Source organism: Patiria miniata, unplaced genomic scaffold, assembly GCF_015706575.1.
Source record: "Patiria miniata isolate m_02_andy unplaced genomic scaffold, ASM1570657v1 HiC_scaffold_6, whole genome shotgun sequence".
Classification (NCBI taxonomy): Eukaryota; Metazoa; Echinodermata; class Asteroidea; order Valvatida; family Asterinidae; genus Patiria; species Patiria miniata.
Genome location: NW_024037073.1, coordinates 1,913,899 through 1,934,823, shown reverse-complemented (window position 1 = coordinate 1,934,823; position 20,925 = coordinate 1,913,899). Strand labels below are relative to the sequence as shown.

At 41.6% G+C, this 20,925-nt stretch overlaps 1 protein-coding gene across 1 annotated transcript in view; it reads right to left on the bottom strand.

Moving 5' to 3' along the window:
• Positions 1-20,694, bottom strand: part of LOC119742519 (ATP-dependent RNA helicase TDRD9-like) — a 61,468-nt gene extending 40,774 nt beyond the window's left edge. Inside the window, exons 1-16 of the mRNA XM_038218478.1 lie at positions 20,351-20,694; positions 15,627-15,766; positions 14,944-15,083; positions 13,757-13,978; positions 13,032-13,154; positions 12,515-12,595; positions 11,605-11,763; positions 10,058-10,161; positions 9,295-9,353; positions 8,808-8,865; positions 7,226-7,368; positions 5,109-5,213; positions 3,834-3,931; positions 2,955-3,086; positions 1,675-1,843; positions 641-704 (exon numbers count right to left, since the gene is read on the bottom strand). Coding sequence (XP_038074406.1) covers positions 641-704; positions 1,675-1,843; positions 2,955-3,086; positions 3,834-3,931; positions 5,109-5,213; positions 7,226-7,368; positions 8,808-8,865; positions 9,295-9,353; positions 10,058-10,161; positions 11,605-11,763; positions 12,515-12,595; positions 13,032-13,154; positions 13,757-13,978; positions 14,944-15,083; positions 15,627-15,766; positions 20,351-20,529 — 1,976 coding nt within the window. The 5' untranslated portion in view covers positions 20,530-20,694. The remainder of the gene's footprint in view (positions 1-640; positions 705-1,674; positions 1,844-2,954; positions 3,087-3,833; positions 3,932-5,108; positions 5,214-7,225; positions 7,369-8,807; positions 8,866-9,294; positions 9,354-10,057; positions 10,162-11,604; positions 11,764-12,514; positions 12,596-13,031; positions 13,155-13,756; positions 13,979-14,943; positions 15,084-15,626; positions 15,767-20,350) is intronic.
• Between the last annotated feature and the right edge of the window lie 231 nt (positions 20,695-20,925).

The following is a 20,925-nucleotide window of genomic DNA, read 5'->3' as shown; positions in this document are numbered from 1 at the left end:
TTAACCTTCAGACCCATTTCACACAACTTGACCGAAATTAACAATGTTGTATTTGTTTTACTACAGCTCATGTATACTTAGCTCCATTATCAAAATTTGACAGAAATTCAGCGCATATAATTCGGCTGTTGAGAAGCAATAAGATGGAACCATCACAACTGAGCAAAATTGGCAACAATTTTGCATAAAGTCGTTTCCCCGTACTATTTTCAACTTTCATCTCAAAAACAAAATTCCTTTTCCAAATTGCAATTTTTCTAGCACTACACAAGTTATTCACTTTTGAATGCCACATCGACCCCAAAAGAATCCCTCCATGTTTAGTTATTGAATTATTTCTTTACAAATTCCAAGTATTGGCTGCCAGACAATAAATCCGTTCTCAAGGGGTAAGCTGGTTCCCGTCCATAATCAGTATCAATAATATACGGACTGGGAGCCAGTCTGCTCACAAAGTGGATCTGTTTGTGTACAAAACGAAAACCTATTCAGAGGGTTGCAGATGACTAAAAAAGGAAAAAGGTGTTTTTTCAGATTTGGAAAAAAAACATACAAATTGAAAATTTATTCATGAAAAAAAAAAATTTGTTGCCAGAGGTATCAGATTTTATTTGTGGACAGTTTATGAAGAATATCTCACCCATATGCCTTGAGTGGGTCCTTGTAAGGTCGGGCAAAGAAGCTCTTCAACGAAAGACCAGCACCTGCAGGTAATATTCAAACACAACTATGAGTTCAGTTTGACAATTAGAAAAAGGTGCAGGGTAAATCTGGCCCCGGTCCTTGATATGTATTAAAGCCAAGACTTTCAGTGCTAAGCCATAGTGAGACTTTTTTGTTCAATCGTCAGTATGCAAATATTCATACTGAAATTTGTTTTTTTCCTTTGATTTGTTCAATTGTGATATCAATTGGTTATTCAAGATGGAAACAGCAAAAACCTTTTCAACTAATGATTGTTTGTTCTTTTGATTTGTTCAATTGTGTTACTTCGTGCTGACGAATTTGTGCTGAAAATATTTATCTACAATGTTACCAGCATGTTACCAGCATGCAAAAAGTCACAAAAAATTAGGAAATTCAAAAATGTTTAAAGAGTTAAAAGTGTGTTTGTTTAGTGGAATAGATGGGCAGGCAAAACCAACTGATCAAAAGGAAAAGTTGCATGCCTGTGTTATTCATAATGCTAGAAATCTACAGGGTGAGTCACCAAAAAAAGGAAACCAAAATGTCACAACCATTTCTTTAATGAAGTTCTGCATGACGGCCAAATTAATAAGCTTTCTTTTAGGACAAGAATCATTCAAATCACTCTTGTACTTTTCAAGTTACGGAATTTTGAACACAAACACCGTTTTAAAGTTCTGTCCACGGATCATACAAGTGTTCTTTCAGCAAAACAAAATAATTCACATACATCCCTGCGTGAATTCTTTCAGACTGTTTCAGACTAATAAAACCAAACCAAAATGTCTTTAGAGCAACTCAAGTTGACCAAAATGGAATTTAGTTTCAGACAGACTAACTTTACCTACTAAATTTTCTTTGATTGGTCCCTGGAGTTGTTTTGAAAGACTGCAAACAAGTTTCGCAGTTACTGGCTCCTTACTTTTCAAATGTTGGACTTGATTCTTAGGAATGCCAGTCTTAAACGGACCTAATCGACCAACTTACCAATGATGAGGCACTCCTTGAGACAATCAAAGACGTGGCCTAGTAACAAGAGTTTACCAATGCGGATATCAACAGGAAGAGAGGACAGCACCCGACCAACAAACGTCAGATCTCCGTCGCTGTCACTGTGGGTGATTACGCCACCAGTTTTCGTTGACAATGCACCAACCTTGAAGATTATGGCATAAAAAAGGATTTCTAAATGTCTTTAAACATTTTTATTAAAGTGAAGAATCATGAAAAATAGACAACATCACTTCTGAACAGCAGGTAAATAATGTCGGTGGTCCTCCATTCTCTAGGAATAGCTAGTCGTCAAAACAGGGTGTAAACTTTTTAGTAAGATGAAAAATCTCTACATTGGTGTATTTGGGGACTCGGAGGAGTGAAACAAAATGGGCATTTTACAGCTATGTTGACTTGCTTCAAAGAAGTGTGTCATCTATTATCTGATGGTGTCCGATGTCATCTGGTTTGAACACCACCTCCAATAGACCTTTAGCATGCTGCCACCATTTCAGTCATGTTCCCTGTATCCAATAACAGCACTGAATGATGATGTTTTTTGTGCGAAAAGGAACCAGACTATTTTTCCTTCCAGCCTCGCTTTGGTTACGTTGATTTGAATGGGAAAAATCAAGATGGCCGTAACATGAAAATGGTCTATAGTCAATGATAGTCAGATGGTGTCCAACCCCCGATTGATTTTTCTATGACCGGCTGACTGGAAAATCATACGAAGCTACCTTCCATGACAGACACCACTGTAAACGAACAAGTAACAAACAATTGTAATGGAGGGACTGAAAACAAGTCTACCTGCCTCCCCCTATAATGTATGGATTATAGAATCGATGAAGACTTTGCGTAAACCAGCAAAATGCGAGTTTCCTTTGCACGGAATAATAAGCACAATAATGAGTATTTATACAGCGCTTTTAACCAGTTCGCGCCGGATGACGTGTATACACGCAACGGTTTTGCGGTATTCGGAACGGATGACGGATAAACAAGTAGGGAGCAAGGCCGGACATATCTGTCAGCAACCCGCTCGCAGCTTGCTGCCCGAGGGTGATGGCTTCAACCCGCCTGGCATTGAGGTCGAGTGAAAAGTAATCTCGTACCTTGATCCGTGTTTGTCAAAATATTCCCGGCTTGCAGTGGTTAACAAAGATCAAAGCCTGTCAAGTTATTATCACCCCTGCTCATTGGACTTAGAGAACATTCCTTCTACAATCTCAGCTTCGTAAATGTTACGGAACAGCTTAGTTTGTTCCTACCTCTTTGAGCAGCAGCACCGTCCTTGTGATGTTATCCAGGTTGGGTGGTTCCAGAGCTAGAGCCAAGATGGCTTTAGGTTCACCGAGGTCCAGCTGTTTCACTTGCAGGATCAGCTGCTCCAACGGACAACGCTGAAGAATTGGAAACAATAAGAGCCAATTTTAGCTTAATTTCATGTTCTCTCTATCCTTTTAAGAATGGACAAATTTGGCGAGTGGTTACTGATTTGAAACAGGACTGCAGTGTAACTGTGAGTGCTGTACATCTAAGGCAATTCTCTTTCAGTTTGTTTTTTTTATTTGGATTTTTTTGTAACTATAGAGTATCTATCGCATCTCACTAGCTATCTCAAGTCTGAAGTTAACCCTTCTGCTATTTAACCAGTCACAGGCAGTCAAAAATTCACTTCCACTTCCCCTGCTATACTTTTAACGAAGGCTAGTCACCAGCAGTCAGATCACACGTCAAGCAAGCACTGTGACAAGTCAAACTGGGTCAACAGACAAAGCAGGCAAGTTGTGGTCAGTGCTGTTTTATCACTCTCCTGGAGTCAAAGCATAGCTGTATCAAGTTACTTACACAGTCCCAGTCAGTCAATCCTGCTTTATGTAGGCTGAGAATTTTTAACTGTTGAAAACAGTCACCTGGTTGGTTTTGACTGAAAGGACCACTTGGCACAGAATGTAGGTTTGCATAGGAGGTTAAAACAAAGAAGTTGACTGGAGCAGGTTTGAACCTGCAAAACTCTGGATTTATACCGTACTAGTGCTCTATTATACGAATAGTCAGGCACCCTCAAGCGTTTCAGTCCTGTCGATTGGACATGAAAACCTTTCTGATAAATTGAATTCTTTTCAAAAAGGGAATCAACCTCCTACCCTCATTTCTGGGATTCCATAATCTTGGATGCAGTCCTCGTAGAACTCCCTGGGGACGAGTCTGTAGACCTTGCCTGACGACACACGCCCGGCTCGCCCTGCAAAATAAAAGGCAGCATGTTTCATCACCATGTATCAAACGGGAAACACTTTGTCACAACAGACTTGGATTGGATAACTTTTTCAGCCTTTTTGCCTTTAGCATTCCTAAATCCTCCAAAAGCCACCAGCGTGCAAAGAACCCAATAGCACAGTTTTTAAACTTTGAAGGGGCATCGAGCCCCATGTTAAGTTAAAGTAGTTCTAATTCCTACATCCTTCAAAACCCTCCAAAGCCACCTGGTGGATTTTGGAGGATCAAGAAGATTTAAGGTTAAATTGGAACCAGCATTATACGATACAAAACCCCATTCATTACAGCAGTACGATTTGAATTTCACAGAAATACTCTACAGAATCCTTTTAATGAATTTCAGTGTTATCACATTTAAACCCCGCCTGTGGTATGAACAGTCACAGACAGACAAAAAATCAATCCTGTTCCCCTGCCATGTTTTTATACACAGGCTAGTCACCAACAGTCGGATCATATTTCAAGAAAGCTCTGTGACTAGTCAAATTCCATCAACAGACAAAAGCAGGTCACTGGCATGTACAGCTGGTTTATCAATCACCTTCAGTCAAAGCATAGCTGTATCAAGTTAATACATAAATGGTCACAGCCAGTCAATCCTGCTTTTTGTAGGCCTGGAGCACTCAACTGTAAAAGACATTGATTGATACTTAATTGCTGGAATTGTTTGGTTGAAATCGCAAGCCAGGAAGGGAGGGTCAAGCTATAACCACCTGTAATACATTGTATTACATTGTATTTGTGATGAAAATGAGTCGTTTTTTCGGGAACTTTCGTTTGGAGATTCAGGCCAAAATAGGGCCACTTCATCACATCACTTCGTCAAATCTCTTGGTGTTCCGACTTCCATAATTTTTGAACTAAAGATGGTATCAGCATGCTGTTTTCACAGCAGTAATGCTGAGATTGTGCTCTTTTCAAATCTGTTAAAAAAAAATTGACCAGGGTCGACAAACCACTCATTTAGCTTGATCGCATCACATTTATCCAATGAAGATTCAATAAAACCATATAGTGCTCCGGCAGTTTTGGGCACTACAAGGAGTAATAGCTATGGCAGTTTTGGCGCTTCAGTGTCTAAGGGGTTAATAAGCCACTTTGGTCAGATCTGTTCATTTGAAGATCAACATTTGGAATCTTACCCTTTCTTTGGATGGCGTTTGCTTTGGACGCCCACTGCAGTTTGAGGCTCTGATAGTTTGTCTCCGGATCACACACCATACACTTAGTCAACATGAAGTCAATTACTGTTCAAGAACAAATAAAACCAAATGGGGGCACTCTTCAAAAATGAACATTATTATGCATACTGCAAATTATAAGCCCATTGTCACGGCCCATTGTAATGGTTTTTGAGCGGGTTTTCTTTTATGGGATTAATGTCAGGACTCACAAACCATTTATTGAAATTATTGCTGAAAAAACAAGTCAGGTGTGTTTACAAACACAAATGCCCCGCAACCGTGACTGTTTCCATGACATAACACCACTCTAACATCAACTTACATGTACCTTGGTCAAATGGAACGTTCATTGACAGCATTAGTGTCTTCTGTAGGTTTTATATGAATTAATCCCTAATCCCTATGATCTCAGAATAAATACAAGATTTCTATTGTTTTAGCCACTGTGACCTTGACCCTTGACCTTTTGACCCCCAATGCGATAGGCTTCTTAGGATTGCCAAGGACAATCCACAAACCAAATTTGAAATTCATATGTAAAGTATATCTCAAGTTATCACACTGACAAAATTTCTTTTGTTTTTGCCACTGTGACCTTGACCCTTGACCTTTTGGCCCCAAATGCAAAAGGCTTCTTAGGATTGCCAAGGACAATCCACAAACCAAATTTGAAGTTCATATGTAAAGTATTTCTCAAGTTATCACGCTGACAAAATTTCTATTGTTTCAGCCACTGTGACCTTGACCCTTGACCTTTCGGCCCCAATTGCAATAGGCTTCTTAGGATTACCAAGAAAAATCCACAAACCAAATTTGAAGTTCATATGTAAAGTACTTCTCAAGTTATCGCGCTGACAAAATTTCTTTTGTTTTAGTCACTGTGACCTTGACCCTTGACCTTTTGGCCCCAAATGCAAAAGGCTTCTTAGAATTGCCAAGAACAATCCACAAACCAAATTTGAAGTTCATATGTAAAGTATTTCTCAAGTTATCGCGCTGACAAAATTTCTATTGTTTCAGCCACTGTGACCTTGACCCTTGACCTTTCGGCCCCTAATGCAAAAGGCTTCTTAGGATTACCAAGGACAATCCACAAACCAAATTTGAAGTTCATATGTTAAGTATTTCTCAAGTTATCGCGCTGACAAGATTTGTCCGGACACACACACACACCCACCCACCCACACACCCACCCACACACCCACCCACGGAAGGACAAGGCGGAAACAGTATGCCCCTTCGGCTTCGCCGCGGGGCATAAAAAAAAACTGTCACAAAAAACGCCGAGGGGGGGGGGGGGGGGCAAAGTGCCCCCTGCTTCCCTCTGGATACACCACTAGTGTAAGGTTTTAGGACAGACCTTGTGTTGTTTATGCTCAACCGTGCATAAATTTAGGCCTAGATTATACTGTTCCAGGATGTCACTGGCTCTGCCTCAAATATTGACAGCGATTGCTGGAAGATGTTGCAGGATTTAGGCAATGGTTATTCCAAGGACCACATTCAAGAAATAACGAAGGATTCTGGAGGCTTCAGGCTGCATGCAATTTTTACATGGAGGTAGTTGGAGGATTTTGCAGAATCGAAGTTGTATACTAGCAAAAATGCCAGTTCAAGCAGTTCAAGCATTTTGACAAGAACGGAACGAGGTGCAGGACTACTTTTCAATGCCAGGCGGGTTGAAGCCATCACCCTCGGGCAGCACACTCATATTTCCGGCCTCGCTCCCTCCGTGTTTATGTGTGATCCATTCAGTATACCGCAAAACCTTTGTGTGTATACACGTCATCCGGCGCAAACTGGTTAAGGGCACCTTCTGCTTCGAATAAACCTTGTATGATGATGCCACTCTTTAGTGTATATGATGAAGTAGTTGTTGCTACAAAGCTTTCATTTTTAATTTAGTCATTTAAAGTGCTACCTTACTCTTCCATTTTCTTAAGGGAAGAAATTGTTAATCTTGGTCACTTTCTTTTTGACTCACACTGTACAGTCCTAATGAAGCGACATGTATGTTGGTATCTTAATATCAGTTATGTCAGTGAAGAAATATCAAGCAAAGATCAAAATCCTACCGTATTTGATGTCAGGCACCGTGATGGAACTCTCAGCAATGTTAGTCGCTAGGATAATCTTTCTAAATCCGTCTTGGGCCCTGGTGAACGCTCTGGCTTGCTCTTGGCCTGTGATGGTGGAGTGCAGTGGTAAGACCCACAGCCTAGGAGAAGTTCAATCAAGAACCATAGGTCAACAAGTGGTTTGATTCATGATGTAACTAATGCCTGCGCACTAATAGGGTCTGACTGTGTGACGTTTGACGTCTGGTTTCCCCCGAGATCAGCCAACGTTGCAGTAGGCATGCAATTGGTCAGCAACCACATCGTGCGTTATAAACTAAACGTTGGGCTAAGTGTCACATGATTAAACGCAATTTCTTCAGCAAATGGTCACTACCTGTGCCATGTATGTTACAGGCATGCAACTGGGAATTTAGAAAAAAACGAGGAAATTCCTAAAATTACACAAGACTTTGTACAGCATTTTTCAATTTGTAATGGCATTCATGAGAAGTAAAAAACGAGGAAATCAGCGGATCCAAGGAAAAGTTGCATGCCTGATGTTATCATAATCGTACAGACCCAACACTGGGTGTTGGCTCTGTGTTATTCTCACAGTTTTAGCCATCCATCACAGCTTTGAAGGCTGGCCTTCTACATACAATCTTTGCGTACTTCAATCGCGATGCTGACTTTCTGGTACAGGGATGTAGCCTGGTTCACATGGTTCAGTGGGAGATTCCTATAGCAACATGCGAAATAGTCACATGACGGTCAACACGTCATCACAATACTTCCTGGTACTGGCTCCCTGCTAGTGTATTGTGATGCACGCAGATATCGGTAACCAGCCTTGTGGCCAACCTCTGCAGGCTGGTATACACCAATCCAATTTTGAAATTATGGTGACGATTCTGGTCGCCATTACTAGGACGCTTCCATGCCTGATTGCCCATCACACGTGTGTTTTGTATAGCTTTGAACACGTCGCTAAAGGGGAGTGCATTGTGCAAATTTGCACTGTACAAAATTACAAAGTGAGCTTTGGAGTATCCCAGTAAGTGGGAAAGCCAGCCCAGTCATCACAAAAAGCGGGCAACTGGGATTGATCTATTGAATAGTTGACTGGAGTAGTCAAACTATGGCAAAATAGCACAGGTTCGAGTGAAGTTCGACGGAGCGATGGTTTATTAACCCTAACTCCCTAGCATGATTTACTAGGAACCATACCCATCCTGGCAAATTCCAACACCGCATGGGAAACTGTGCACACATATTTCTGACTTTGATTCTGGAGGTGTGCCAACCCAATGTAAAAGAATGTCACTTTAGGGGTACTGTACCCATCCTGACAGATTCCAACAAAACATGCCGTTAGGGTTTGATGGGTTGAGTTCTGTAAGGGTTAAAGTTCTTGCTCAAATCTGCTGTTGGATACAAGTACAGAACCAAAGTTGGGCAAATTTCTGAAGCTCCTTCAGTGTTCACTGCAAGGTAAAAATTTAGCAGGGTGGCAAGGCAGGTAATAAGTTAATGTGATTGTGGGATGGCACTGTTGTATGGCAAAGAGAAATTGTGCTTAGCCTATGGGGTGTCATACCTGTGGGTGGAGTGGACACTGATTAACATCTCATCCAGACGATTTATCTCAGCCAATCCTAAACAAAATCAAACGTAACAATGGATGATTAGTTTGAAGGTCCTTACTAAAGGAAAACAAAGTTCTGATTGTCAGAGTTTGGGATAAGTTACCTAAGCCTACAAGTAAACAAGTATTTTTTTGTTAGAATTTAATCATAAACTTCTTCATACAGATTTGATTCATCACACTGAAGATTTATGTTTGCTTCAATTGGTAAATCAGCTTCTCCACAATTCTTTACATTTTTCGTAAAGATTTTGTACAAAATAATGCGATGGAAAGGGTCGAGATTATCAACATCATAAAAAATGCTGTAAAGATTTTGTACAAAATAATGCAGATTGTTCTGTGCTCTTGGTTGAGACCAGTAGCGCAACACGAAGTGGGGCAGAATTTGCTCTTCCAAAAACCCTAGAACTGTCATGGAGAAACCAACACGACTTACCAGGTAGGAATACCAAGACAGTACCCCTGTGTTGAGCTCGCCCACTCTTCTCATGGTCTCTGGTGTAAAAACAAAACAAGTGATTCAAACATTTGTTCAGTTTCTGGTGTGAGAGCAAAACCCCACATAAGTATTCTAAGCACAGCCGACAGAATCTCCTTGTCGACTTAGTATAAAACTTGGGATACAGAGATGGAAGGTTGAAGTAAGGACCACCGCGCCAACCTGACTCTTCTCCCTTTTGAGACATTCCCGGTGGAGCGAGGTACCTACGATGTGAGTAGCACCCGTTACAGACTTGTGTTCCAGAATCACCCCAATTCATATTATTTTTAAAATTTGAATTAACGGTGGAGTTTATCATTTGTGCATTTTTTTCGTTTGAAGCAACAAAAGTGCTCACAATCTAAAGAAGGGTGCTTAACAACTGACCTGATGAAGTTTTAGCTCAGTGAATGCTGTATTTTCGAGAAAAGAATATTGTAGGATCTCGATTTCAATTCAAAAGTTGCCGATGTCATGTTTTGAATTGCGCCCAAATCAGTGTCAGGGACACGCTCTCATACAGCTGATTGCAGCTGTGCGATGTTACGCACCGAACTGACGAATAATAGGAACGATCGCAGAGTCTAGTCAATGGAAATACATAAAGTTAGTGTGTCTGAAAGCAAAATCTGATTGGGTCAACCGGAGTATTAAAACTCCTTATGCTATTTGGTTGAGCTGACTCTGAAACGCTTTTCTGACATGTTGATGGTCTTACCCTTGCTCGGCTACTTCCAACTCATCAAAGTGAAGGATCAAGGCTCTAGCAAGGTCATAGGCTTCATTGGTTATCTTTGGATCCCCATTGTCACTTTCAATGTACTGCAAAATAACAAACCGCAAGGTTTGGCACCAGTAGTATTAATTGGCAGTGCTCTAAATGTTTTGTATAACTTAGTTTATTTGAGCAAAACTTGATAGGAATAAACGTATAGGAACTAAAACAACCCAAAATAGACATACAGAGAGCTTTACAATGTAAATAAATTGTTGGAAGGGTGAACATGTATATACAAATTAGATTTAAGGTATTGTAAATATTACAAAAGACACTCTTTGTGGATATAGATTAGAGGCAAAGTTTAAAAGGCCAAATGGTTAAAAACAGAAACCCTATTTAACACTCCTTTTGTCCTGAAATATGTTGTTAGCTTAATTTTTTCAAGAAACGAAATTGACGACAAAAAGGGAAGTGGAACAGCCAGACATGCGAATACCTCCACAAATACACCCCCCCCCTCTCTATCTCTTTGGTTGTAAGATGACAAAATACCTGACTCTAGCATTAAGCAGTTGGCGTCGGATGACGTGTTAACATGGTCTGGCTGTTTCTATACACTGGCACGGCTGACTGGTTAAAATGTCTAGCGTGCCTCGACTCGCCTCCGGATGACGTCTAAACACACTAATCCCCTATTTGTTTTGTACACACACACAAAGTCCGAGAAGTCTGTGGAGGCGGACTGTGTGTTGTACTTGGACTTGGCCGCTGTGCACAGCCTGTTGTGGTACAATTTACGCTCCTTGGGCAAACCCCAGAGTGTTGAAAAATATGAGGCTTAAAGATATAGTCCATCATTTGTAATTTGTGCATTTTGTTCGTTTGAAGCAACAAAAGTGCTCAAAATCTAAAGAAGGGTACTGAACAACTAACCTGATGAAGTTTCAGCTCAGCTTCAGCTGTATTTTCCCGAGAAAAACAGCATTCTAGGATCTCAATTTCAAATCAAAAGTTGCTGAATCATGTTTTGAATTGGGCCTGAATTCAGCGTCCGAGACACGTTCTTGTGAGCCGATTGCAGCTACGCGATGTCGCGCACTGATCCGACGAATTATAGCAACCGCGTGCGCGTGTGCGTCGTGCCAATGCTTGCGCGCGCTTCGCCGAATAACAAAACGAACTACTAATTTAAATTTTCCTACAGTGCGTCTTAAGAAGCACCGTTGGAAAGGCCTTCTTTCGTTGATTACTTCAAAATGACAGCTTGCTAGAAAGAATAATTTCACAGGGAGTTTATTCCCCTTACTATCTTTCAACCAAGTATGTTTTTCAACAATAAATACGCCAGTTACTTTTCGGATAGTTGCAAATGATGGACTATAGCTTTAAATAAATCTTGCGAATCAGTATTTGTGGTGTTTGGCTGTATATCAAAAAGTGGCTGCTATATCTTGCCTTTTTCCAAAAACGAAATTTTCGGCAAAAATAATCCCGGCGTGAACTGGTTTTATAACGGAATAAAAAAGAACTCCACTTAGTCTTACCGGTCCAAGGTGTGCAATTTCCTCAACGTAATGCTCCTGCACGTCATAAACTATGCCCTCAATGTTCACGACTGGTGCGTCTTCCAACTTCCCTGCGATGGGCATGGCAAAGTAATGCGCAAACATCGAGGTGTCAAAGGTCGCCGACATAAGAACAATCTGTGACATGTAAATGGTGATGAAATTCATTATTGCAATTTTTATCAACAATCGAAGACCCATTTCTCATATTCTAGGGTGAAACTTTAACCCTAACGATCCCCAACCAGCCAAACTCCGACACCAGGGTTTGTTGGGATCTGTTAGGATGAGTACTGCACTAGTAAACTGACTGTGCTTTGGGTGGGATTAGGCATACCACAAACAAACAGAGTCCAACTGTTTATGTGCACAGTTTACCATATGGTGTTGGGATTTGCAAGGATGAGGAAGGTTCCTAGTAAATCACCCTAGGGAGTTAAGGTTTAATAGCTAATTATATCAAGCATTGAGTATAATTATGTTATACAACTGCTTTGACAAACATGAAAGTCCATTTTATCGTACAGCTAGTGGAGTAGTATACAAATAAAACCTATTTTGAGGGTTGATAGTCGATATTAGCTCCCCAAGGTATTGGAAGTTGACAGACTAGTTCTCAAGGAGAAGCCAAGGGAACTAGTTTGTCAACTTCCAATACAGAGGAGAGCTAACATCGACTATCCACCCAAACTAAACCATGTTTTATTTGTTTTACTATAACTCATACATATTCACACAAATTTCATGAAGTTACGCATAAGTTTTGTTGGCAAAATATTGTGCCACATCTGCTTTTTTCTTGATACCGTCTTCTCCCAACGTCTTCTAAACACAAACTTTCTATGATACATGGTCATCTTTGAAAGACTTTCAAGTAGTTTTTTGTTACCTTGACGTGTCTCGAGTTTGACCTTTGTAGCTTGCGGGTCACCAAGAGGGCAAAGTCCATGTTTTGATCTCTCTCATGAACCTGAATAGAGGACGATACATTAATTTTTAAGGATAACACTTCAAAAGCTTGCACAATTCGTTTGTGAGATTAAACTCAAGGCAGATAGATTCGGTCACGCTTCACTGATCTCCAGTATTGTTTTTTGTGAGCAGTGTTTCTCTGAAATTGACTTCCAGGAGGGTTAAATTGACACTAGGAGGGTTAAATAGGACAAAAAGTTGCCTGAACTTTTTGAGTGCAGATTTCATTGCTAGCCTTAATAATTAATAAGACAAATTAAAACAATGCGCTAAGACATTCAGGTCAATAACTTGGCTCATTGTCTCTCAGTGGCACCATCATGAGCAGACATGTCGCCAAATTGTATACAAAGAGTAAAGGTGCTGGTCACTGTGCAACTCAATATCCAAGGTGGGGTAACTAAAAACAAATACAAGTCATAAGAACACTATACCTCGTCCAGAATGATGTGCGTGTACTTGTTCATGGTGCGGCCATTGATGAGTTTCTGCAGCAGCACACCGGTGGTGACAAACGTCAGACGTGTGTCATCTGAAGTACAGCGATCCATGCCAACCTAAATGAAAGCAATTAATGCAACAATCACTGGTCATTGTCATTTTTAGGGAAAAATGGCTTGGTTAGGGCCATTTAAGAAACCATGCTTTTTCTCCAGCTCTGGCTTCAACTCCAGCACTGGAAGGAGTCAGGTTGGCATAGCAGTACTTCCCTCGCCTTCCACCGCTGCGACCAGGGTTCGAATCCCGCCTAGGCCAATATCTGGATTGGGTTTCAGTCCCTACCTGATTAGGTGGGTTTTCCCCAGACTATTCTTCTGGGCTTTTCCTCCCACCTCTAAAACTGTAATTTCTTCTCATTGTCTCCTCTCTACAGGTTTCTTCAGGCTTTGGAGCTACAGTGCCTAGGGCATTTGAGCAATGCTTGGTTTCTGTACCAAAAATTAATAATAATAAAGAATCGTTATGATGCCTTTAATGGTCAAACCAAATAGCAAACTCACAAATCTGTAATTCCTGAATGAAATATAAATATTTCTTTAGCCAGAGTCCCCCCTAAGCCTGCTGTTAGCCGTACACAAAGCAATGTCTGATAGTGCACAGTGTAATTGGCCATTATCTGAGACTGAACTCCAGTTACTTGTGCTAAACAATCTCAAACCTGGTATCCCACGAGACTTCCTAGCTGCCACCGTCGCTCCTCGCAGACGCGTCGTGCGATGCTCATAGCCGCGATACGGCGGGGCTGGGTCACAATGATGTTACAGTGTCTGTCTTGCGTGGCGTAGTAATCTAAGATGTACTGGGGGACCTGGGTCGTCTTGCCGCTCCCTGTAGGGCCCTGGATGATGGCCACTGGAGATGCCTCTATGGTCCTGACAACCTGTTTTACAGGAATATAGGATCATTTGCTTTTCATGCATTTCGTTCATTTCCAATAGTAACACCAGCCAAAATCCAAAATAAGAATGTTCAGAACCTAACCTGTTGAAGTTTCAGCTCAGTGGATATTACACTTTTTGAGAGATCACAGAAAAACCATGTGCAACATTTTTGATCACGAAACACGATTTCGTCAATAGAACTCTTCATTTATCCAAATATCAGTTAATTGACAGATCGTTGGAAATCATCTACAAATCTTGATTTCTTCTAAATGACAACGAGCCAGACGGAATATCATACCAGTGCTCTAACAAATTAATTATCTAATCTGTAATGTTTTCGACTATTAACCGAAAGCTGCTACGAAATTATTATCGTTAATAAAATATGAAACAGTATCAGTGCTCTTTCAACTAAGCTATCAAAAAGAACGACAAATCGATCACATGTCACACCTCGAGGAACTGTGACAAAAGGCATTCTGTGTCAGTTTCTTGCCACTTGTGATTTGACTTGTGATTTGACTTGTGATTTGACTTGTGCTTTGACTTGTGCTTTGACTTGTGCTTTGACTTGTGCTTTGACTTGTGCTTTGACTTGTGCTTTGACTTGTGCTTTGACTTGTGCTTTGACTTGTGCTTTGACTTGTGATTTGACTTGTGATTTGACTTGTGCTTTGACTTGTGCTTTGACTTGTGCTTTGACTTGTGATTTGACTTGTGATTTGACTTGTGATTTGACTTGTGATTTGACTTGCGATTTGACTTGCGACTTGACTTGTGATTTGACTTGTGATTGACATGTGATCTGATTTGTTGTCTGAATTGAGATTTGACTTCAGATGGACTTGTGATTGACTTATGATCTGACCTGTGACTGAGTGGTGATGGCCCTAAATACAACTCTGACACCCTGTCCTCCCCTCTTTGCAACTTTCCTCCACAGAACCAGACTCTTTCTTACCTGCTCATTGTACTCTGTGATAGGAAGGGCAGGATTGTACGTGTGATCAAAGTTGTAGTTGTGGTAGACCTTGGAAGCCAGCTCAGCTGGGACATCATTGGGCATGCTGAAGACATCACTCTCTGTCATGCTCTCCAAATCTAAACGGGACAATTGAAAAAATGGATCAGTTTTCCACCCGAAATGTTCCCAAATCCACCTGGATGAAATGGAGGATTTTGTAGGATTGATGTTCATCTGTAGGTCGTGAGTTTAATTTCCCGCTGGGCGTGATTTTGTTTTTCTTTCTTTCCTTCTTTTTTTTCTCTTAAAAAAGCTTATTTTTAGTCATTTGGATCTTTTTACTTTCGTTAATTTGTGGTTTGGATGAATTTTTTTCAAAAATAAAGTCTGAGAACCTGACTTGCAACTCAACGTGCTACGATATACCCCTACGTCCCCTTCTGTGGTATGCAAAAAAATCGCGGACAGGACACATAGTGCGCAGTGTGCAAGACTTATTTTAAACTGAATATGCAGAAAGCCACAAAGCAATTACGTCTTCGTCTGAGCATCAGGCATCATTGGTAATACGTTCAACGTCTCTCCCAGTAGACTCCTACAACTCTCCTCTTCTTACCGTTGAGGGGGTACTTGTAAATGGAGCTCATAGTTCCCTAGTTCCTACCAAAGTCTGAACTCACCAGACAGGCTAGAGTGTATGCTCCTAGCTGTGATGTCGCCCCCAGCTGCACCAGCCCCGTGCTCTTGCATCCGTTCCTCCTCCCACTGTTTCTGGTACTTTTGGACGTACTCCTGCTGGTGATATGCATCTTGCGGATTTCTACGCATCAAAGAATTTTAACACGAAGTGAACATTGTCAATCTGTAGGTGTAATCCTGACTTTTTGTCTACACATACTTTTTATGACTGAACATCTTGGTTATCAGCTGGAAGGCAGAGTCAGAATATTGCATTCTTTCTTTCCTGACCCTTGATTTGACCTGTGATTTGACCTGTGATTTGACTTGTGATTGAGCAATGGATTGAAGATATTGAAACGAATGCCAATGATGCAAATTTTGGAGGAGTTTTCGATGAGTTTCCCTCTACAAAATTTGGATACCAAATAACAAATCATGTTTCACTCACAATGTAGGCCTTGGGCTATGCCAACTCGCCTCAACATTTGGGCTTAGGCCTATACAGGGTGAGTAAAAAAAAAACACGAAACCCAAATGGCAGGATCAATTTCCAATGAAGTTTTGCCAAAACTTGCACTTACACTTAGTTTGGTGGGCAATTATCAGGCTTATGCCTTTACGACCCCATATCCTTTTTCCTTCCAAAACTTATCCAGCTGCGTCTTGAACTAATTTGTGGTCTTAGGCTTCTATGACGCTTGCTGGGAGACTATTCCACTCTGTGATCACTCTGACTGAGAAGAAATATTTTCTACAGTTCAGCCCCTTTTTCAGAGCTGTCTTATACATCTTGTAACTGTATCCTCTGGCTCTGTCAGTGTGTGGATTGGTTAAGAAGAGCTTGGACTTCTCTATACCTTCCAATCCTTTCATGATCTTGAAGGTCTCTATCAGGTCCCCTCTTGTTGTGTGGCTCTTCATTGTACTTTCTCTTACATGGCGATATCTTTCTTAAGGTATGGACACCAGGCTTGGACAGAATATTCCAGATGGAGACGGATGTAAGTTTGTAGAGCATTGTGAAGCATTTCTTGTCATAGTGCTTGAAGGTGCGCCAATGTCCGTTCAAAATTTTGTCTAGACTCCCCCCCCCCCCCCAAAAAAAAAGCCATACAAAAAAAATTGCACTAGCAAAATGTAAGAATCTGACGTACGTGCGAACGGTCTCCCCCTATATAAATAGTCATGAGAAGGGTGCATTTGTACACTTTTAGTTAAAGTGTGCCCGATAGTAGGATTTTATCAGCGCTCCCCATTAAAAATATGGCATGAGCCCCCCTCCCCCTCTCCCCTATTGATTTTTGGAGGCCTAAGTGTCCGGAGAAAATAACCTGTCTACGTTCCAGCACGCCTGCCTGAAAAAAATTCTGGATCCACCCTGCTAGCCCCCCCCCCAAAAAAAATATTTGCTCTAGAACCGCGCCCGAGGTGTGCTTTATGATTCTCAGTTTAGACATGGCCTTGCTTGCTGCTGGTGCACATTGTCTACTAGTCTTCCCACCTTCAGTGATTATAACTCCCAGATCCTTTTCCTCTACGTCATGTGGGATTACCTCTCCGTAGCCCCACTAGTGTGGCCGTCGGTATGCTGCGCTGAACCTCTGGCCACACACCGTGGTACCGCGCGCTACTGAGGACGAAGTTTTCATAAAACTGCGGTCCGTTTCTTACATTCTCAGTTTCTTACTTTCTTATGGTTGTATTCTATGATGTCTCACCTATCACTTCTGGGATGCTTAGGTCTAATGATGTTCCATTTTCCGAGATATTCTTCAATCTTTCTGGAGCCCATATGCGCTCGTGAAACGTCTGGTGATGGCAGCCATCATTTTCCAACAAAAAAACATCAGATTTCACCTTCAAAACGGCCTCCAAATTACTAGATATGCCACCTGATGTACAAGTAGACATCGATAATTAAGATGGTTGTATTGAAGTTTACTTACGATCCGGAAAAAAAGTGAAATTTTCCGTTCATCGATTATGATAATGAGTCACGTTTGTAAACACATACATGTGCATTTCGAACTGTAAAAGGGAATCGGGAACCAGCTTGAACTGGTACCCGCCATAAAAGCTGCGCTAGTTCCCGACTCCCTATTATCGTTTGAAATGCACATGTGTATTTACAAACGTGATCCAGTCTACTCATTATCATAATCGATGCATCGCGCGCGCTCGGTAACGGAATCGCACTCGGGATACGGGGCCATCGAATGTACGCTGGGCATGTAGAAGAAATCGCGTCGTTCAAACATTAAACACGATCGGAAATTTAACATGTTCAAGATCGCAAGGGGAGCTCTGCGATATGAACGGAAAATTTCACTTTTTTTCCGGATCGTAAGTAAACTTCAATACAACCATCTTAATTATCGATGTCTACTTGTACCTCAGGTGGCATATCTAGTAATTTGGAGGCCGTTTTGAAGGTGAAATCTGATGTTTTTTGTTGGAAAATGTTGGTTTTTGGGACAGTGACAGGATGATGTTGTCCAGGTCGCGGTATTAGCTTGGACCCCACTATCGCCAGACCATGTCCAAATGTTAAAAAAAGGCGATAAGTTGGGTCCAAGTTACTCGGACTAACCGACGGCCACACTAGTGGGGCTAACCTCTCCGCCAAGATTGTATTCAGTTTCCTGATTGGTGTTACCCATGTCACGCATGTGCAGAAGCGGAGTAGCCATGTCTCGGACCACTTTTGGAGGAGTCAATTCACATGCATCCCAATTTTGCTGAACAGTGAAAGAAAACTTCTGTGATCTGTGGTTGTGGACAGAACTTTAAAACGGTGTTTGTGTTCGAAATTCCGTAACTTGAAAAGTGTGTGAGTGATTTGAATGATTCTTGTACGAAAAGAAAGCTTAGGTAACTGGGCTTTTACATCCTGGATTTTGAAAGTGCTAGTATAGTCGGACTCCCTATTATCGCGGCATCCCTATTATCGCGGCATGGGAAATTTCTCTTTTTACAGTGTCAAAACTCCTTCAAGTGGCGATTTTTATCCAGTTCACCAGTCATCAAGGATTTTCTACCAAGTTGTATAAAAAGGACGATTAAAAAATGTTGTGTCTTTCGGGACATTTAACGATTTTAATAAATATTAACGTTTCCAAAACTTGCAAAATTTTCCCTCACCATGTCTGCTAAAAGGTACCGTTTATATTTTAACATAAATCTTTAATTGCGCTCTGTCCATAAAAGTTCCATTGTCTGGTTCCCATTCTTCAGCTGCAAATGTAAAATGAAGTCGAACGACCATATTTGCAGCGCGAAATCGTAACAACTTTTACGGGATCAAAATAAGCACCGCGCGTTAGCGAAAATAAAACGGCACACCGTGTAAAGTGAATGGCGCCGTCAATCGCCGATCAGTAGAATTGCCTCAGGGATTTGTGTTCCCCTTTCGGGGGAAGGGCAGGGTCTTAAGAAATCATCCTGCAGACATTTTGTCTTTAATCAACTTGAACGTTACAGGGAAAATATCAGACTTTATTCAGGGAGTGTTTTGGTCAAACATAAACTATGAACAAAAAAGTTGGGATCATTATAAAAACCACTTCCCGCATACCGCGATAATAGGGAGTCCACCTCCGTTCGCACACGCCGCGCATGTCTATTTTCACAGGCATCGTACACGGAAAAAAACACACTACCCGTTAGATTTTTTATATTAATTTAAAAAGGAAAAGTTATACAACACATAAGACAGGACAATTCTGGAAGGTAAGTGGGCAATCTCTATTCCGAACGAGAAACGTGATAAGTACCCCGATAATACGGCGTTCCATCCTACTTCTAGAACTATGAGGCTCCACGTAGTGGAGCCTCATAGGTTCAGAACCCCGCAAAATTGTTGTCAGCACAAAACACTAATTCAGTACAAAAACGTCCATCCCAACCAAGCCGTTTCCCACAGAACCGCTGCACAGTTTGCCCCTAAACTCCGTACAATACCTCATGACATACTCACGCTATGTGCACCCAACAAACATCGGTGGATTCTGTCGTTTTTTTTGCAAAAATGATGGAAAATATGCCCTTTCCGCACTGAGCCAACCTGACACTTGAAATTTGCACGCGCGCAGAATGATCGCAGTCATTTTCGGTCCGATCGCTCGGAGCGCGCCGCGGGGGGTATGGTGTAGGAGCGGAACGATAGTATGCGCATGCGTACAAGTGCGAGTACGTACCCCCCGCGGCGCGCTCTGAGCTAGCTAGCTATCGAACCCGAATATGACTGCGATCATTTTGCACGCGTGCAAATTTCAAGTGTCAGGTTGGCTCAGTGCGGAAAAGGCATATTTTCCATCATTTTGCCGAAAAAACCGACAGAATCCACCGATGTTTGTTGGGTGCACATAACGTGAGAATGTCATGAGGCATTGTACGGAGTTTAGGGGCAAACTGTGCAGCGGTACTGTGGGGAACGGCTTGGTTGGGATGGACGTTTTTGTACTTAATTAGTGTTTTGTGCCGACAACAATTTTGCGGGGTTCTGAACCTATGAGGCTCCACTACGTGGAGCCTCATAGTTCTAGGAGTAGTTCCATCCTACTAGTAGTACAGGCAATACGTCGTTCAACATTTGGTCATGCCATTATTTTTTTTTTGGGGGGGGGGGTGTTGTTTTTAGAAAGAAAATAAAGCGACAAAAATAGTCTCCATTCCTCAACCACACTCCATCCCCTGTCCTCTTTCCCCGGCCCACCATTCTTACCGTCGGTAGCTAGGCACTTGTTTAGCATCGGCTTCGTCCGCCAATTCCCGCGGTTGATTTATGCCCCAGCCTCCTGTGCTGCTCTTGGCAAGCGTGTCTGGCATACGGGGATTTTTCACCCCGAGTTTAAAAAAGTCATTGATGTGGTCAAAAGTCAGGTCGGTTGTCATCCGGCTCATGTTGGCATCAGTAAGTGGTCCTCAACAGTTACCGAAGACAAAAGTAACATGTCATGTTGAAAACGAGATGGATTTTAAACAAAAATTTCATCACACCGGGTTCGCAACATAAGCTGTGAGATTTAAACGGGTACTCTATCAATCAAACACACAAAATGCTTCAATGACGTCTAGGATCTAGGAATCGAACTGGCCCGAATTTAGCGCCCTCTTGCGTCAGTTGTTCATAAATAGTAAAAAAAAAAAAAAGGGTAGAACGATTTGGATAAAGACTACGCTTACAAAAATACGCGCTTGAAAAATTTTTTTACTGAGTGAAAGGTGGCAAAAATAATATATCAACGCAATGTTGTCAGTGAAGACCGCGCCATGATGCCTTTTCTGTACTCTCAAGGC